Source organism: Pseudorca crassidens, chromosome 13, assembly GCF_039906515.1.
Source record: "Pseudorca crassidens isolate mPseCra1 chromosome 13, mPseCra1.hap1, whole genome shotgun sequence".
In the NCBI taxonomy this organism is placed as follows: Eukaryota; Metazoa; Chordata; class Mammalia; order Artiodactyla; family Delphinidae; genus Pseudorca; species Pseudorca crassidens.
The window spans coordinates 18,438,324-18,457,833 of NC_090308.1; the positions used below are offsets into that span (position 1 = coordinate 18,438,324).

Consider the following 19,510-nt stretch of genomic DNA (forward strand, 5'->3'; position numbering starts at 1 on the left):
TAATTAAAATTTGCTAAGAGAATAGAACGTAAATGTTCTCACACACAATAAAAAAATAAATATATGAGGTGATAGATATGTTAGTTAACTTGATGGGGGGGATCTTTCACAATATATATGTGTATCAGTTCATCACCATGTACACTTTAAATACTTACAATTTTATTTGTCAATTGCATCTCAATAAAGCTGAGAAAAAATAATAACTGTATTGAATTAGTTGTCTGAAAGGGACAAAAATGATCTCCTTCAGTGGATAAACTGCCTTCATCTTAATAAACAAATAAGTCTTTGAGGATAAGCTGAAACTGGCCTGAGACTGGTTTGGCTATTCATGTTTCATGTGGACAATCAACTCATCCATATTTCCTTCTAATATTGTTTTTTCTTATTAGTTATCTATTTTATACATATTAGTGTATATATGTCAATCCCAATCTCCCAATTCATCCCCCCACCCCCCCACTATCCCCCCTTGGTGTCCACACGTTTGTTCTCTACATCTGTGTCTCTATTTCTGTCTTGCAAACCAGTTCATCTGTACCATTTTTCTAGATTCCACATATATGCATTAATATATGATATTTGTTTTTCTCTTTCTGACTTACTTCACTCTGTATGACAGTCTCTAGGTCCATCCACATCTCTACAAATGACCCAATTTTGTTCCTTTTTATGGCTGAGTAATACTCCATTGTATATATGTACCACATCTTCTTTATCCATTTGTCTGTCGATGGGCATTTAGGTTGCTTCCATGACCTGGCTATTGTAAATATCCTTCTAATAGTTTTGTTTGATATTATATCAACACCAGACTAATATTGGCTTAACTCTTTTAAATGAAAGCTAAAAATGAATAGCTTATATACCCACTGTAGTAAATGCACACAAAAATGTATACTTACTGAAAGCACACACAGAAGTCTTCAAAATCTAACCATATTTCTTTAGAAACACCATTATTTACTGTTGCAAGTTCCTCCTTCGATTTTTCCTGTGTTGCTGTTGTCTGGCTGACCAAATCTCTTTCCAGACTGATTCCTTCAGCTGGATGGGCTGCATCATTCAATCCATAGTCTGGTAGTTCATCTGTGTACAGCAGAAGACAGCCATGTCAAACATACCTAATTGTTAAATATTAAATTATTAAGATATGAAAAATTGTAGAGGAGAGCTCACATATCAAAATCTATTTTTGAGAAAATATTTACTGAGATAATAATTCACATGCAGGCCTCAAATTTGTAGAGGTCCATACAAAGACCCATTTTCATACCCTCAGGAGAATTTAATCAGAACTTACATGCAGGGTGTCCAGAAATTTTGAAATCACTTTCATAAATTTGTGCACACATTCTTTAGAGACTAAAGTTATAACAGAAGTTAGCTGGTTTATGTATTTAAAATCTGCTGTAAACAGACATATTCATGTAAGAGGGGCTAACGCAGACAACAGAAGGAGAAGCAAAAACTTGAAAGATCTATTGTGATTGATGTATTTCTGTAAGCCCTGCAGTCAGTGATTCCGTAATCTTATTTTATGTTTATCAAGAAATGGCATAAAGTTCTCATACACTTTTCTTGAACCAAAATGTTATAGACACACACGCCACATAACACTTTTTTGGATTTTAGCCTTGGTCAAGTCTTTATTTAGGATCTGAGGAATTTGCAGTGGTTTCAGTGCTTTGATCATAACATGCATGCATTAAGACACAAGAACTTTACTCATGGGACTTTAATCAGATAGTCTTTTATTTTGACTTTAAGCTTGAATTTAACAAGTGAGATTATCTGATTTTTCTAGCCCAGAGCAGATTAGACTCAACACATCAGAGAAAGCACTGGAGGGAGGCTGCTGAGAGCCAGGAGGAGGGAGAGCAAAAAGCTGTCAAGAAGCAGAGACCCCTTTGTGCTTTGATGTCTGTGAAAAAAAGTCACGAGAAGATTATTAATTTACCTTTTCTGAGTATAGCTTGTGAAGCAGCATTACCCTGTGAGATGAAAGGAACACGCTAAGAAACCATTTATAAATTCGACAAAACATTACAGCTCTCTAAAGCACCACAGTTTTTAAAAGAGTTAATACAGTCTTTTAAACACTGAAGAAATAGATTTCTACAAATACTTACTAAAACCTACAGCAAAATGAAATTTGTTTTTAACCTTAAAATTCAAAAGATGTGAATTTGGCTGAGAGTTTAAGTTTGTGACATTAAAATACAGAAGATATGAGTGTATTAAACCTTTGAATCTTATAATAAAAGTTAAATAAAAACAGTAATATCCCCGAGTAGATATACTAGTTGGTATGAGGCACCTATAATTAATACAGATTGAGTAAAATGAGATTATGATTGATAATTAGTGTATGGAACCTAAGGATTATTTCAAATTATAAAAATGTTTTCTCAAATTTTTAACAGGGAAAATAAGCTTCACATGTATAACTCTGTTATCTCTGGGACACAATTAAAATAAGTATAAAAGATAAAATGGTATAAATTTATACAGACTGATGGGTGATATTTTGGATGATGTAAAGTGTGTGGAGAAGACAACAGAGTAGACAAAACTGAACACTAAGTGCTGGTGAGAAGCAAGCCCTTCCACACCTTAGGACCCCAGAAACAATTAGCGGGCACTGGGAAGGACAGAATGAGATACAGGTTGAAATACAGGGATGGGTTGAATGTCTATATAAGGAACAGACAAATCCCCACTTCTCCCTAATCCCTTCTGGTTTAGCATCTATCCTTCTTCTGCTTAAATAGGACACTGGAAGTTGCTTCAAGTAGAGAAATTAAATGAAAAGTCTCCAGATCTGGGTTCACGGATACTGTGGGAAGCAAGAAAGTTTACTACACAGAGAGGAGAGGAATTAAGTGAACATCCACATGTTGAACTTTGAGACTCTCAGGAACCCTGTGCTGCTCAGCTTTAATAACTCTGGTGGGTAAGGATATAACAATCCTTATGACCACATTCCACCCCAGCAGGGAGATTAGAGGACCCTTAACCTGAGACACTGAACAGAGCCAGGGAAAATCCTCAGGGAATCTGATATTTGGAGCTAGTCCCACCCCAAATGAGGCTCATTTACCCCCAATTATCTCAAATTAAAGCTTCCAGTTGACAAGCTCTATCCATGCCATAAAGCTTCTTCTAATCAGCAGCTCTTTAATTTCATAAATTCCTTAAATATATGTGTACAACAAAGAATTGCTAGATAATTGAGGAAAGAGTCTCATATAAAAGAAATAAACTAATGGGTGTGGGTAGGGAGAGTCACAGGAATCAGAAATGATAATATAGGGAGAAATTTTTAAGTTAGTAATATCAGAAAGTTAAGAAGATATTCATTTATCAAATAAACTATAAAAACACAATAAAGAACAAGAGACAGTTCTTGGAAACTAAAAATAGGAAAGTGAAATAAATTCAATAGAAAGTTTGGATGTAAAGTTGATACAAAAGACTCAGAGAAGAAAACTAAAAAACTTTTCAAAGAAAACATAGGTAAAAATCTTCACAACATTGGATTTGACATTGGTTTCTTAGATATGACAATAAAAACACAGACCGCAAAAGTAAAAATAAATAGGGCTACATAAATAATCTTCTGTCATTCAAAGGACATAATCAACAGAGTGAAAATGCAACCTATGGAATGAGAGAAATTATTTGCAACTCATATGTCTAGTAAAGGGTTAACATCAAGAATATATGAAGAACTTCTACAAAAACAATATAAAATAAACAAACCCAATTTAAAAATGGGTAAAGGACTTGAATAGACATTTGTCCAAAGAAAATATACAAATGGCCAACAAGCACATGGAAAACGTCCTCCACATCACTCATCCTTAGGGGAATACAGATCAAAACTGCAATGAGATACCACCCTCTCACAGCCACTGGGATGACTACTGTTAAAGAAAAAAGAAAAAAAAACAGAAAATGACAAGTGTTAATTGTTACTGTTATGTGGTGAGGATGTAGAGAAATTGGAACCTTTTTGTACTTTCTGTGGGAATATAAAATGGTGCAGTTGCTATGGAAAACAGTACGGTGGTTCCTGAAAAAGCTAAAAATAGAATTAACGTATGATCCAACAATTCCACATCTGAGTATATACCCAAAAGAACTGAAGGCAGCATCTCAAAGAAACATTTATACACGCATGTTCATAGCAGCATTATTCACCAAGTATCCACTGATGGATGTATGGATAAACAAAAGGTGGTATATGTATATGCACAATGGAATATTATTCAGCCTTAAAGGAAAGAAATTATGACACATGGTACAACATGGATGAACATGGACACATGAACATGGATGAGGACATTTTACTAAGTGAAGTAAGCCAGCCACAAAAATACAAATACTGTATGATTTCACTTATATGAAGTACCTAGAGTAATCAGAATCCTAGAGACAAAAAGTAGAATGGTGGTTTTAAGGGGCTGAAAAGGGGCAGGAATGCAGAATGATTTAATGGGTATAAAGTTTTAGTTTTGTAAGATGAAATGATTTCTGGAGGTTAGTGGCACAGCAATGTGAATGTATTCAATATTACTGTTCTCAGAAAAGGAAATTCTTGTGGAAAAAGTATAAGAAAATTCTGCAGAACTGAAAAACTTGAGTATCCAGGTTGAACGGGCTCATGGAGTACCTAGCACAGTTCATGTAAACAGACTCATTTACGTGGCCAATCACTGTAAATTTTTCTTATTTCAAGAATGGAAGGAATGTCTTAAAACATACCCAGAGGGGAAAAACAAGAGTCATACAGAACAGATCAAGAATCAAAATGTTATCTGTATTCTTAAGAGCAATGGTTGAAGGTAAAAGACAAAAGTTAAGGAACAGAGTTAAAATTCTGAAAGAAAGAACATCTACACTGTAATCCTACAACACGCCAAAATATAAACCAGGGGAGGGGGTGGAATACAGACATCTGCAGGCATACGAACCCCTCATCATTTTCACTTCCCACGCAGTTTTTCTCAGGGAGTACTAGAAGATGTGCACCACCTAAATGAGGGTATCAAGTAGCAGGAGAGCATCGTTTCCAAGAATTAGAAAATCCATCAGAGGAGAGAGAGAAAAGAAAGTCCAATGATGACAGGTGCAAGTTTCCATCAGCTGGAACAAGAGCAAGAGAGCAAAGGATTCCAGAGGGTGATATCTCCAGGAAAACAGGTGGCATTGGTAATCTGATGTGTTTGTGTGGTAAATGGGGTTTAAAGGTATTTGTTCAATGGTGTTCCTTTTTCTTAAAAAAGAGTGTTTGGGAAGGCTTCCTAATGTGTCATAGAAAAAAAATGAAGTAATTGGTTTGTACAAAAAGTTGTGTAAGAAAAGAAATTTGTCTCTCCAATAAAAATCCTTCCACAGCTAGAATATTTTTTAACGGAAGAATACTTTTCTTTATTACCATCCTTCTATTACAGCTTGAAGTAATGATGAAGGTGGAAAAGGAAACAGGTAAATAATTAATGCCTGACTTGCACTAAATATTAATTCCTAAGGAAGGTCTGAAAACAGGCCTATTGTCCCTAATATTTGTATCTATCTTAAGGGCAAAGGTAGGGTAATTTTGCTGTTTAAAAACATGAACTATATTAGGCTGGGCTAGTCTGAGATAACAAACCAATCCTGAAATTTCAATGACTTAACACATAGGTTTAACTTCTCCCTCATATTCAGCCTATTTTGGGGGGCTCCTTTTCAAGGGATTCCTTTCCCAGTTGTGATGTAGGGATCTAGAAACTTGTACCATGTAGCCTTGCCACTGGGATACGCAGTTTCCTGATGGTTGTGGGAGAAGCAGAGAGCTGCAAAGCCACGTGCAGACTCATTAAGTGCTTCGGCCTGAAATGGCACACGTCACTAATGCCTGCGGTCTATCAGCCAGATTGTGTGTCGAAGGCAAGATCAAGAGCAGGGCCGGCTTCATGAGTGTGTGATCACTCAGGGCGCTGGGCTCAGAAGGGCCCTGTGTTTGTTTTAATGCTCTGCTGTCACTCTCTTGACATTCTTAATAACTGTTGAACAAGGGGCCCTGCATTTTCATTCCACAAGTTATGCAGCCAGTCCCAGTTACGAGCCAGGAGCCAGACCTGTGAGAGGCCTGGGAAATATACAGGGGGCACTGAGACTCCCAGGAGGCAGTGGCATCTCAGTCAGAGATCCTGCCAATCAAGCCACAATGCAGAGCCCTTCATTTCCACCGTTAGGGCTCCAGCTCTTACGGCTCGTAGAACTCTTAGCTTCCCCAACAGTTTCATCCCTGTTAGGTGAGAAGCATTACGTAACAGCTCACGAAATCTCAACGGGGTCTGCTCTGGTATCCAGCCTCACAGCTAGAGTACTGATTGGACAAAAACTTGTGAAATGAAAAAATCTTGAAGACAGAGGAAAGTGGAGGTATGGGATGGTAAGCGAATACAGGAGTGCTAAATCCTTATCTTCTATAGCAAGAGGTCGAGAGATAATGTTTCATTGATAGATGGAGAAAGAACGGAATTCAGCCATTCAACAAATACGTAACAGTGTCTGTCATGTGCTAGGCATCTTTGCAGGTGCTGAGGGAGAAACAGTATATGATAAAAGATCAAGATCTCTGCCTTCATAAAGCCTCTGCTACTCAGAAATATGGAGACACATAGCAGAAGAAACGCTTAAATAAAAGTGACTGACTCTGGGGAGGAAGGCTAAAGAATGAGGAGGGGTAATACAGGTTGGTTATTTTATGATTATCTTTTTGGTAACTTTTGACTCTTTAAAACTATTGCATACAATACTTTGAAATTAAGAAAAAAAGTTTAACAATGTTTAAGTCTATTCATTCTTCTTGCAAGATTTCTCATCTGTTAGTCTCTCCTTTTCAACTAATTCTAAAAAATGTGTTTACCTGCATGTGATTCTCTGCCCTCCAATGTATCTTATACCATTTATAGAGGTTGGCAGAAATCAACTCTGGTTCATTCACATAATGAAAGAGTATGTGACTTTAAGAATAAAGACGCTCTTTAGGCATAGTGAAATTATCTCCAGTATTTACTAAGTAAAAACTTTAAAAAATTTCATTAAGTTTTGAGTAGAAAAAGGTGGAATATTGTGTTTCTTTATATTTACATAAAGACACCCTGAAAGTGTCCTACAGAGGGCAAAGCAGTGAAAGTGGGAGAAGTACTTACATGGAAACAAGAATTCTTGATGTGTGCCTTATAATTTTATTTTTGAACATGCAAATATATTATGCATTAAAACCCTTTCCCACCTACCACACTGACAGAAGTTGAAACATCAGACAATATATGGGTTGGCCAGAATGTGGTGCAGAGAAAATTCTCATCCAGTGCATTTTATTGTAAGGTTAAAAGGTGAATGTCCTATTACCCATCAGTGATGCTCCCAGATTCATATCCTAGAACGGAGCTTCCTAGGCTAGTATCCACTGGGGCCCATGGTTAGATTTTAGGAATCCATGAACATGGCTGCTTGAAAGATTATTTTCATCTTTAGCTGAAGTTCAGCATTCAGTTTTCTTCAGTTTTCAATTTATCAATGCAGGTGAGTAGCTACAGTGTTATTGGCAATAACTGTGACTTTATCCATGAAAAAAATCACAATATTTTACATTATATTAGAGTTGCTGCAAAATCCAAAATGTCACATATGCTTGAAGTTACAGCAGTTATTAGGCCCATTGTCAGACTCCATGTGGCCACATCTTCCTGTCTAGACACTCTTGTAACCTGAACTGCCCAACTATCTGGGAGCTATCCTTTAGTATACCTTCAACCACCAAATCGTGAACTTGTATGTTCACACGGTGCTAACCCAGACAGCTGTTCTGCTTTCCACTGTTCCCTGTTGCCAATCCTCAGCTCATATGCAGAAAGAGAGAAATTGTATTCATCATGTGTTTTAGAAAATTGACGAAGGGAGACATAACACATAAAAGTTCACAAACCCTGGAACTACAGAAACTCTTGCGTGTGTGTACAGGGACAGTCAAGATGAGTCATGGTACCACTGCTTGCAATAGCAAGAAACAAAAAGCAATGAATGTAGCCATTAACACTGTGAAAGATGTTTTTAAATGGTAGACTAGTTATGTATTAAATACCTTTGGCCAGTGAAATAAATGAACTGTAACATGTGGCAAAAGAGACAAATCTCATAAGCAACATTAAGAAATCCCAGAAGAATTAATACAAGAGCCCACAAAAATAAAATGAGGATGACAATGAAACCAAGCTATATATTGTTCATAAACGTGTACATAACTGACAAAATTAGAAGAGCGTGCAGTTGACAAATACCAGACCTTGTATGGCAGATAGGAGATACAATTCAGAAGAGACACATGTGGAACTTCCCTGGTGGTCCAGTGTTTAAGACTGTGCTTCCACTGCAGGGGGCACGGGTTCAATCCCTGGTTGGGGAACTAAGATCCCACATGCCGTGCAGTGCACACTCCCAAAAAAAACAGAACACAGGAGACATCTATGAGAGGTGAATATTCCACTTTCTAATCTAGAAGATGGGTACGTAAGAGGTTTAGTTTCAGTATTCTTTATTCTGCTCAAATGCATTTATGTATAATATATTTCACAATTTAAGAAAAAATTTTTTTATAGTTAAGAATCAGGCTAATAATAAGAGTAACATAGTTACCTGAGACATAGTTCTTATCAATTGACTTAAGTCTGTCTGGCTAACGGTTGTAGTTTCATCATTTTCAGTAAGGGAAGATAAACCAGATCCTGGAAGCACCCCTTTCTTAATCAAAGTTCGTACAAAATGACTAATGGAAAAAAAAGAAAAAAACTTCTGTTATCTTAATCTCTTGTTTAAAGCTACTAATAAATAACTGCAGCTTTTACTGAGATATACTTGACATATAAAATTATATTAGTTTCAGGTATACAACATAATGAGTCAATATTTGTATATATGGCAAAATGATCACCACTATTCTAGTTAACGTAGGTCACCACACACAGTTACAATTTTTTTTCCTTGTGATGAGAACGTTTAACGTCCACTCTCTTAGTAACTTTCAAATATACAACCCAGTATTATTAACTATAGTCACCATGCTACACATTATAGCCCCAGGACTTACTTATTTTACCACTGGAAGTTTGTACTTTTTGACCCCCATCACCCATTTCATCCACCCCCATGCCTTGCCTCTGGCAGTCATCAGTCTGTTCTCCTGTACTCTGTATCTGTGAGTATGTTTGCTTGTCTGTCTTTTTTAGATTCCACGTATAAGTGGGATCATATGGTATTTGTCTTTCTCTGTATGACTTATTTCACTTGAGATGTCCTCAGGGTCCATCTATGTTGTCACAAAAATGGCAAGATTTCCTTCTTTTTGAATGGCTGAATAGTATTCCGTTGCATAGTGATGTTTGGTCAACAATAGGAAGTTCTGATTTTTTTCATTTTATCATTCTCATTACTTTACAACCAGTAATTTCTTTTGCTTCATGTTAAAAAATATTTAATTGCTATATATACTACTGGAGCAATATTCTCTATCAGTCACTGCAATGGTGTAAAACTTTTCTGGAACGCTATTTATTTTAAAGCTATGGTGGCCATCTTTGAATGTTGATGATCAGAACACATAGGAACCTGGCATTTAGAAGTGATTTAATTAAGTATCAGAGTAATGTAGCAGTGAAATAGGGCTTAGAGTCAAAAATTTAATGATGCATGTTGAGCCCTTACGTTTACAACTGTGATATTTATACTAGCTACCCAAGCGTACAGTATTTTCTTTCAAGTTATTGCTGACATGACCCCAAATCAGTGTTGCCACAGCTAGAAGTTTATGGGTACAATAAAAAGATATTTGTTATAGTACAAATATATTAGGTCTTTCAAAGATAGTATTAAATTTCATGTATACAGAACTTCCCATACTTTTGGATTTTTCCTTGCTCGTGTTCTGTAAAACTTGGTTCACCTCAAGCTAAGTGTCTCTGAAACTGCCACTAGAGGGTAGCACAAACATATCTGTGAGGCTCTGATTCTCTAAAACAAGGCCAGGAGCCAGGACTGGGCAAACCGGGCATGTTGTTACTACATTGACAGTGTTCCAAGGAGAGGCAGTTGTGTAGCACTCATTCTCCAAGGCTGGCCAAAAAACCGGCTTGCTCTTATGCTGACCTGAGAACTCTGTCCAGCAGTCAGGTGCAAGGAAATGCCATTCACATATTTTTGCTTTGGGCTCTGCCAGATAAAATGGATATACTAGGGAATTCATAACAGGTTCAAGCAGTGGATAGATTAGTTCACTGAATCCAATCACTTGATTGAATCCAATCAAGTGTTGAAGTCACCTAGACCTGGGTTAAAGAATTTCATGCAACTTAATTAGGTAAAAACGCTGAAAGAAAGCATACGAAAATTAAGTAAGAGAGTCAATGTCGGAAGTTCAGGTTATGAAACCAACTCATTTGTGGTCTCTCTTGGCATAGGGATTCTAGAAGCCTGCGTGTGACAGTTTGAATCCTGAGAAAATTTGTCCTGGTGGTATGCAGCTCTGGTTCATACAATCCGCAAAATATTTGAGTAATATGCAATCTCAGTAAGCTAAGAGATAATCAGAAGTTATTTGGAATATGGTAAAATCATCATCTTAGTGGATAACACTAACTATAAAATTAATTGGAAAAAGTATAAAGCATTAGTATTTTTATGTTAAGTTTAAGAAAATTCTGTCTTTATGTGGTATTTTGTATTTGTAACAGGTGAAAGAAGTGTAGCATGTTACATAATCCAACAAATTAGGCTATACAATGTGTAGCTTTATATTTAATTTTAGGTTTATAATTAAGTTATAGGTATAAGAAAATTTTGGTTTGTAAAAACCAGTAGTGTACGTAGGAAAAACCAAGGTTACCAAAAAACATTTTGATTATTTGAACTTTTAATGATGATTTATATAATTGGCAAGATTTTATTTATGATGATTTTTGGCTTTTCAAGAATTACTTAAAGCAAAAATAATATATAGTACGGTTGTAAATGCAATTTAAAATGTTTAAATTCAGCTAACTAAATTTATTTAAAACTTTTATAGAAATTAATAATTTATGTATAAAATAAGATTTTTTATAAGTTAAAATGAAAGTTTGAGGAAAACTAGATTTGCAAATACATAACAGAACAAATTTTTAAAACCAAAGAAGCAGCAAATTGTTTCTTCTGTTTATAAAGCTTGACATGGCTAAATGCCATGTTTGTCTACCAGTGCTGCCTAGGGGGTCCCTCTTCACCCACTTTTCAGTGTTTAATCGTTGATGCATAGAACTGCAGGAGCCTTAAGTTAAAACATTTGAATAATGTTTCTAATATTTTCAACTTAACTAGAGTCCATAAAATTTAAATTAACAGGCTATGATGTAAAGAAGCTCTAAAAGTAGGACAGTACAATGAACAGAATTCTGATCTAAATTTTGATTGCTTTTATTCATCAGCTTATATTCTTTTTTTTTTTTTTAAGATGTTGTGGGTAGGAGTTTATTAATTAATTAATTTATTTTTGCTGTGTTGGGTCTTCGTTTCTGTGCGAGGGCTTTCTCTAGTTGTGGCAAGCGGGGGCCACTCTTCATCGTGGTGCGTGGGCCTCTCACTATTGCAGCCTTTCTTGCTGCGAAGCACAGGCTCCAGACGCGCAGGCTAAGCAGTTGTGGCTCACGGGCCTAGTTGCTCCGCAGCATGTGGGATCCTCCCAGACCAGGGCTCGAACCCGTGTCCCCTGCATTAGCAGGCAGATTCTCAACCACTGCACCACCAGGGAAACCCCATCAGCTTATATTCTTATCGTGGATTTTAATATATCCAAGAGGAGGATGAAACACATCTAATTGTCATTATATTTGTGACCTATAAGCCATTCAAAACTTTTAATGATGTTCTAATAAAGTTTAAAAAAAATTCAAAAAAGTACACACATCATAAATGTAAAACTTGCTGAAAAATCACCAAGTAAATATGGCCATATCAGATCAAGAGATATTCAGATTCAGATCAAGAGATACTAATATTACCAGCACTCCACAAACCCTGCCAGACGTGCTTCCCAATCACAGCTAGCACTCCTCGCCACAGGTAACCACTATCAAGACTTCCAACACCATATGTTGCTTTTTCTTTTCTTTTTAAAATCTATATTAATAGAATAATTAAACTATATACTTTTTATACCAGATTTCTTTGGTCTAATATGTTTGTGTGTGACATTTATCCATGCTGATTTTTTTGCAGTATTTCTTTTGCTTTATATCTATATATTATTGTATTATGTTTGTCTATGGTTTTACTATGATTATCTAGCTGCAGTTTTCTCCGCATTTACATTACTTGACTTTTTTTCAGAACTTGCTGAATCTTGACTTGATTTTTCTTAACTTTTGGGATAATTTTGGCCATTATATTTTTATTTCATGATTATCCCCAAACTCTCCTCTACTTCTGAGACCCACTTGCAAGTATGTTGGTCTTTTTCAACTTTTCTTACATGTCTTTTATTATACTTTTCCTCATTTTTTTTTTTTTTGGTCACCATACTTCAGTCTGGATATTATCTTTTGACCTATTTTCCACTTTGCTAATTGTCTTTTTTTTGCTGTATCTTATCTGTGATTAAACACATCCACTGAATTCTAAAATTTCAGTCATTACATTCCTTGGTTCTAGAATCCCTATTTTTTTTTAACCATTTTAAATACTAGTATTTATTTTTATATTTTACAACTTTGAGGGATTATTGAAGTACATTTAACTGCACAAATTTAAAGAATAGTTTTGATAATCCTTGATTATGTATATATTCATGTGTTAGTTGTCAATTGCTTCATAACAAATCACCACACTTTTAGTGGTAATAATCGTATCACCCACTATTCCTTCTCATTATTGCTATCTGTGGACTTCCTTTTCACCACTGTGAACTCATTAAAAATGTTAGACCCAGGATGATAATTTTTATTTCTACCCCTATTGTCACATTCAAATATTAGTAAATTTGGATTCTTCCTCCCCTTCCTCCTTTTTCTTCTTCATTGTCTTTGCTGTTGTATTTAGTTAGCTCTTTTTTTCTCCTCTAAGAGTGACAGACTTCATCTCCCAGGTTTTTATGACAATCATTTGATCTTGTGATTTAATTATCAGGTAATAACCAGAAACATTCCCCAGTGCTAATTTTTAAAGTATAACAAAATACTGTGTTGTTCTGAAACAGAAGCCAAAACTGTAAAGCCAGACATATTTAGGCCTCATTTCGACCAATTCAAAATTTATCTTAACTGTTTATTACTGTGAAATAGTACCTAAAAATTTTATTTTCCTATGATCAGTGCATTGACACAAACTTTCATACATTTGTCACCAAGGGATACATTTTTAACTGCACAAATCACAAAATGCTTCATCTGTTAACAAGATGAATTCATGGGAAAGAATGTTCTATACTTACGTTTCTGTTGGGATTGTAAATGGAGTCATTCTATAATTCAAAAACGGACTTGAAATCTCAAGAAACTGGTCAGGCTTCTTTACTACTAATTCTAAAAAGAAAAAGGTAGTGTGATGTACTTTTTTAAAATTTTCCAAGATTATATGTAAAATTTGACATTTAATGCAGTACTGATTAGATTAACTATTTACCCAGCAAACTTCAATAGAGTTAAATAGAAATGTACTACGATACATAAAGTTTTGTATTAAAAAGGACTTTATAGATCCTACCAATATGAGATTTCTTTAGTCTACTTCTCAGTTGCTTTCCAGATTTACAACGTGAAACAATGAAGTCTCAAGGGAGAAAGTCAGCAATGTCTTCTAGAGTTATTACTTGGCATTTGCTGCTATTTCACATACACAAAAGACTTTCTATAAAAGTCTTTTGCTAAAAATGTGTTCTTTTAGTTAACCTCTACAACACAGTTTCTCAGGACATGAAAAAAATGTGGACTAATACATGGAGATAGTGGAAGAACAGAAAATGTAACAAAGTAAAGGTCATAAGTAGAAAAGAAAGCAGTAGTCAAGAAAAATGTTGTGGGTATTCCTAAAGACATCTGAAGCTGACACAGATGTAAATTCTCAATGGATATAGCACACAACCCATGCACTAACACGGTGAACATTGAAATTAAACATTAGGCATAATTATTTTAAATAAGCTCCTATAGCAGTAGAAAGGATGACCACAGGACGAAGAGAAGTGAGACTATGACACAGTGCACATGACTTCTCTGTGCTTGTTCTGTGATAACCTCTATATTGATGTCTCTCTCTCTCTCTCTGTTTCCTCTTAATTTCACTTTAAATATTAAATCCAATAGAGAGAAGAAAGACAATGATGTGGTGAGCCTCAAAGCAGGACACTGCGGTTATGGAATCCCATCAATCCGTAGGTTTTCTTTCCCAGCTTACAATGGAGCTATCAGATTACACAGAATTACACAACAGTCAATATCAGAATCAGGAAGTAGCTGAATGTTCAATATTTTTCCTTTCATTCAGCTATTCCTGATGTTCTGAATGAAGAACGGTTGTGTGGCTCTATGCATTTAACTAAAATATAGCATTCAGTAGTAAAAGATTTTCTTTCAAGCATCATGTGAATGCTGATCTTTGGTTGGAAAGACAGAAGAAGATAGGAAGGAAGGAGGGAAGGGAAGGAGGGAGGGAGGAAACTGGAAAGTTCTTGGAATCCAAAGCAACAGTTGGCACTTTGGTGGCACAAGCAGCCTGTTGCAGAAACTCAAGGAATGTAAGGAAGTAACTGAAATAATCAAGCAGGAGGGAGAGAGGCAGACAAGTCTAATAAAAAAAAAAAGAGATGAACTGACCATTTCTCCTGTATATCTAAACCAGATATTTCTTTAATCTTTGTTCTTTTCTGGCCAGGATAAAACATGTTGTGCTAGAAAATCTTTGCCACCAGCTGTACTGGTTGTTTAAACGTAGGCAGAAAGCAAATGTGAGGAAAATTACATGGTTAACAGTTGTTATTTATATCTTAAAAACGTGTAAATTATGGTTGGAAGTAGGAGGCAAGGAACAGGTGAATACTCCAATCTCTGTGGCTAATGCGGTTTTAGGATCCTGAGTACCAACGAGACTTACGTATTACCCTGTGACTGAGATATGGTTCCTCTCCCCTGCACTGAAGGATCAGCAACACTTGAATTGGTAGCAGAAGCCACAGCAAGCACCATCAATAAGGGTACAAGCCATGGTTCATGAGCCCGGCCACTTAAAGCTTATTTATATGCTTCTCGGGGATGCCTTTAGTAAACTGGCACTAGGTATGTTCATCATGGCTTTGTCTTCATTGTTCATTCAAGGACAGGCCTGTGAACCCTAATGCAATAACTTCTAGAATGGGATGACCTGTTACTGGATGGATACAATTAGAAGATACTGAGGTATTGGAAAAGACAAAGGAAGAAAATGCTAAAGCAAGGAAATGAACACAAAAAAGATAACAAAAAAAGCTGTTTTTGAACAAAGATAATTTAAACTTTTCGGAATGGGAAATATATATACACACATACACATATGTAGACCATAGCACCACAACTCTCTATCACCCTTCATTAAAAATCGCAAGTATAAACTAGCTACGGAAAGGCCATATGTTTATGTTGAATTAATATAAACAAATTAAGTTATTCCTCTAAGCCATAATTTTTTAATTATTTTTCTTTTCTAATCCCCTCTCCTCCTGATTTTTCATTTATGGTCTCGCTCATTTCTTCTCTCGCCATCTTGGTCTCTCTTCCATTCAAACGTGGTGCTCATGGAAAAAGGAGTAAAAATGAAGACTTGTCGAGAAAATGATTGAAGGAGCGAAGAATTAGACATGGATTATGAGGAATTTAGAAATAAAAGGTGAGAATAAGAACAAGGTGGGAACAGTCTCCCTGCCCCATTCTCAACCTGTGTGAACCTGTGTATTTCTGAGCACTACTGCCATTCACTGTGGCTACATGACAACACTGACACAGGAACCAGCCCAGGGTAAAAGTCCTATTCCTATAGGAGTTTCAAACAGAAATCAGTCAATTCAAAGATCATGTCCTACAGGGCACTGTAGAATGATGCCCATGTTAGAAATTCACACCAGTGGTCTAACGTATATGCTATTTAACCTTCTATGTTATTTACTACAAACCACTTTTTTATCACAGTTATAATCACAATGCCATCACCCAAAGAATGGCCTTTATATATCTGGCCAGTTTAGACATGAAAACCAAACTGCTTGGCGTCTGAGATGTGCAGAATTAATCCTTTAAAGACATAAAATTCGGACATAAAATTAAATGAAGGTTTTAACTGTAATGTTGAGTTGTTTGCCTTGATATGTATCTCATTACAAATGAAACTATTAGAACTTCATAGAGAGAAATGTTAATAAGATTTATTCATACCTTGAGCTTCATCTGTTATAACAGTTTCCTTTTTTTGACGAAGGAGTTTCCACGGAGGTATAGGAGGTAGTTTTGGTGGTGCTATAAGGGGGCAAGACCTAGTTCTTGTCACCAGCACAGGATGGCTACATGTATGGGAAAGCCCATATTCCCTAAGCTTCTCAGCAGAATCAGCCTAAAAGGTAGAAGGCAGATTTAAAAGGATTCTTCTATTTGCTTCATGCACTTAAGATAATACTTTTTGTCATTATAAAAATACTATCACCACTAGAGAGACATAGTGATAATAAGAAAAAAAATAACCACCCGTATTTCTACATCCCTTAACATAAGCACTATTACTCTTTGTATTTCTTTCCATCTTTTAAGTTATCTGGGGCCCCCTTTCCTTATTTACAAAATGAGAGACTAGAACCAGAAGCCACTTCTCAGTTCTAAGAGTTTAAGATTCTATGAGATTGCAGAAGTCTTAGTATATCAGTTTTGGTCCAAAATTAATCAGCTACTATTTTTATAGGTTAAAGCTTTGATGCAGTCCTTAACATGTAAAGTCTTTGTTAGTTTGTTTTTTAAGCACCAGCAATTGCTACATAGTGTTCAAAAAAACCCACTGCCTTTAGGCGTCAGGTCCATGAGGGTAAGCGGTTGCCTTGTGGGCGGTTGCTCCGCCCACACGAAATCCTCATGATCACGCCTGACAATGGAGGCATTCACAGAAGGACAGAGGGTAGAGGCTGCCCTATGTCCTGCCAGATCAAGTCGTTTCCCAGGCAGATGCTTTCCATATTTGACGGTTCAGATCTCCTGAAGCCACTTGGCTTTGGAACAATTCAGGATAAGATTTAAGTAGAAATTCAGTTACTGACTGATGGCTGAAATATGCCATAAGTAATCAAAAAGTATGTGAAAGTTAAAGTAATGTACACTGTAGTCGGATTCTCATGTTCACGGTCTAAATGTTGAAACATTTAAAGTAAAATAAAATATTAACTACCTTAAAGTCAGTTTTGCCAGTAACTATTTTTCTTCCTAGTGATTTTGCATCATTGATTTCTATGCAAATACCAATGTTTGAAAATGTAAATTTATAAAGCAGTCATTTAAATTGGGATCAGAAACCCACCTTTTAGCCTATTCTAAATTATTGCCTCAGCTACAACATGCCTTGCTGTTGGGGCTGTTTTTCTATAGCTCAAACTGTAGCTCAGTCTATAGTTGAGGCACAAAATAGGCGGGGGTATCCCTGAGCTAGAACAGTTCTTCCTGAATCCAGAGATTAATTATGACGGTAATAATTAATAATTGTAAGAAAGAGTTAATCAGTGCATTATTAAGTCCAGTAGAGCCACTTAAAAGCATTATAAGTATGTGAAATAAAGAGGAAAGCACTTCAATGTTTTTGTGTTTTTTTTTAAAAAAAGGCCTAATTTAAAGGAGAGGAAAATGCCACATCCCCTTTATCCCATCTGTGAATGTTAACAATTCACTGAAAAATTCAGAAACCCCTGGAATTACGCCTTAGAGTGGCTTAAAATTTTTTTTTCATAGATGCTATAAAGGCTAAACCTTTTTTGTATAGATGCTATAAAGGCTAAACTTTAACTCTGTCAAATTTTAGAAGTTTCCCAACACCTGAAAGGAACCCTTTCCAATAAGAATTTATGGAAGAATACACTGCTGTTATTCAATAAGTTAATGTCTCGGTATAGTAATAAAAATACATTACTGTAAAATTTACATTTAAATAATATCCAAAGTAGTATTTATAAGTTGAATAATTCCCAGATAGTTTACCGTTCAAAAATTTGGTCTACACATCTCAACTCCTTCTTACAATTGCAATCACAATTGTAGTCTGTTTGCTTTCTTTTTTGAGCTGCAGAGCATCAGAAAATAAAACTATTTAAGGCATTTAGAAAATGTAAGATATTGTGTCAAATAATTAAGTATGGTATTTTCACCTATTGTATTGTTTGAATAATCCACAAAAGTACTAGCTTGATGTAAGGTATGTAAGCCAGTTTCTCTTACTTCGTTTTATTTCCAACATACTACACAATACTTCTGAATGACATAAAGTAATGCTATTAATAATAGTTATAGTTTGATATTGAGAAACTTTGTTCAAGGGGCACAAATTTCCTTAGATTAGAATTAGGGACAGAGAGAAATTTAGAATAGTGAAACATTCTAGTGAAATACTGAATAGGCCTTCAAGAAATATTTTTGAATAATTCATTATGTAAGACAAACTAGAAGTTTCCTTGTCCATAAAACCCTTTCACTCCCTTACCCCATCCCACCTCAGACATTCTAAAAGTAGGATTTTGAGTAGATAGGAGAGGCTTTTTTAGAACTCCCAGCTCACCCATTTAAATAAAACTAAAACCACTTAGAAGATCCAGGAGAAAGAGGATGGGGGAAAATGTGGGGTAATTCTTAACACTTTGTTTCTTCCCAAGTTTTTTTTTTCTTTTATTCTTGCATTCTTTACCAATTCTTTAAATAAAAGTATTGACTTTATTTTTACAGCCTGGTCTTATTGTCTTTGGAGTTAGAATTTTTTGCAGTGTACTCCATTTAACAAAATTCCACTAGAACAGAACTTGTTTTCTGTAGATTTAGCTTGAAAATATTATATCATCTTTACATTCTGATTTTTACCAGGAGAATGTGTTCATCCTAATAAATAATGTAAAAGAATCAGCAGGAGACTGTAACGCTGTAGTCAATTCATTACAGCCTTGAAGTTCATTTCATTACTGTTATAGACACTGGGCTCATTTCTGAAACTCTGGGCCCTTTAAGTCATTTCAACCCCCAAAAGGAGGATTTATAATACTCTGCACATCCTGGCTCCCTCCCACATCTCAAGCTGCCTCTAACACTTCTCCCTTTGCAATCTGTTCAACCTCTAGTAGTCCCTCGAACCCAGTGGGTTCTCCTTCACCTTCAGACTTTCCCACATAAGCTTCCCTCTGCTTCAAGCACACTTTTTCCTATTTTCCAGGCTAACATCTTAAAGC

The 19,510-nt window shown here is 35.7% G+C and overlaps 1 protein-coding gene and 1 long non-coding RNA gene across 3 annotated transcripts in view; one reads left to right on the forward strand and one right to left on the reverse strand.

Annotated features, from left to right (window-relative positions):
* LOC137204464 (uncharacterized) overlaps positions 1–19,510 on the forward strand; it is a 136,917-nt gene that overhangs the window by 112,584 nt on the left and 4,823 nt on the right. For both annotated transcript variants that reach the window (XR_010933638.1, XR_010933637.1), the window contains 2 exons: positions 5,010–6,751; positions 15,861–15,942. This is a non-coding gene — a long non-coding RNA (uncharacterized lncRNA). The remainder of the gene's footprint in view (positions 1–5,009; positions 6,752–15,860; positions 15,943–19,510) is intronic.
* Positions 1–19,510, reverse strand: part of ADGB (androglobin) — a 187,172-nt gene that overhangs the window by 72,732 nt on the left and 94,930 nt on the right. The window contains exons 11-15 of the mRNA XM_067701839.1: positions 16,485–16,659; positions 13,517–13,607; positions 8,698–8,827; positions 1,964–1,997; positions 909–1,092 (exon numbers count right to left, since the gene is read on the reverse strand). Coding sequence (XP_067557940.1) covers positions 909–1,092; positions 1,964–1,997; positions 8,698–8,827; positions 13,517–13,607; positions 16,485–16,659 — 614 coding nt within the window. The remainder of the gene's footprint in view (positions 1–908; positions 1,093–1,963; positions 1,998–8,697; positions 8,828–13,516; positions 13,608–16,484; positions 16,660–19,510) is intronic.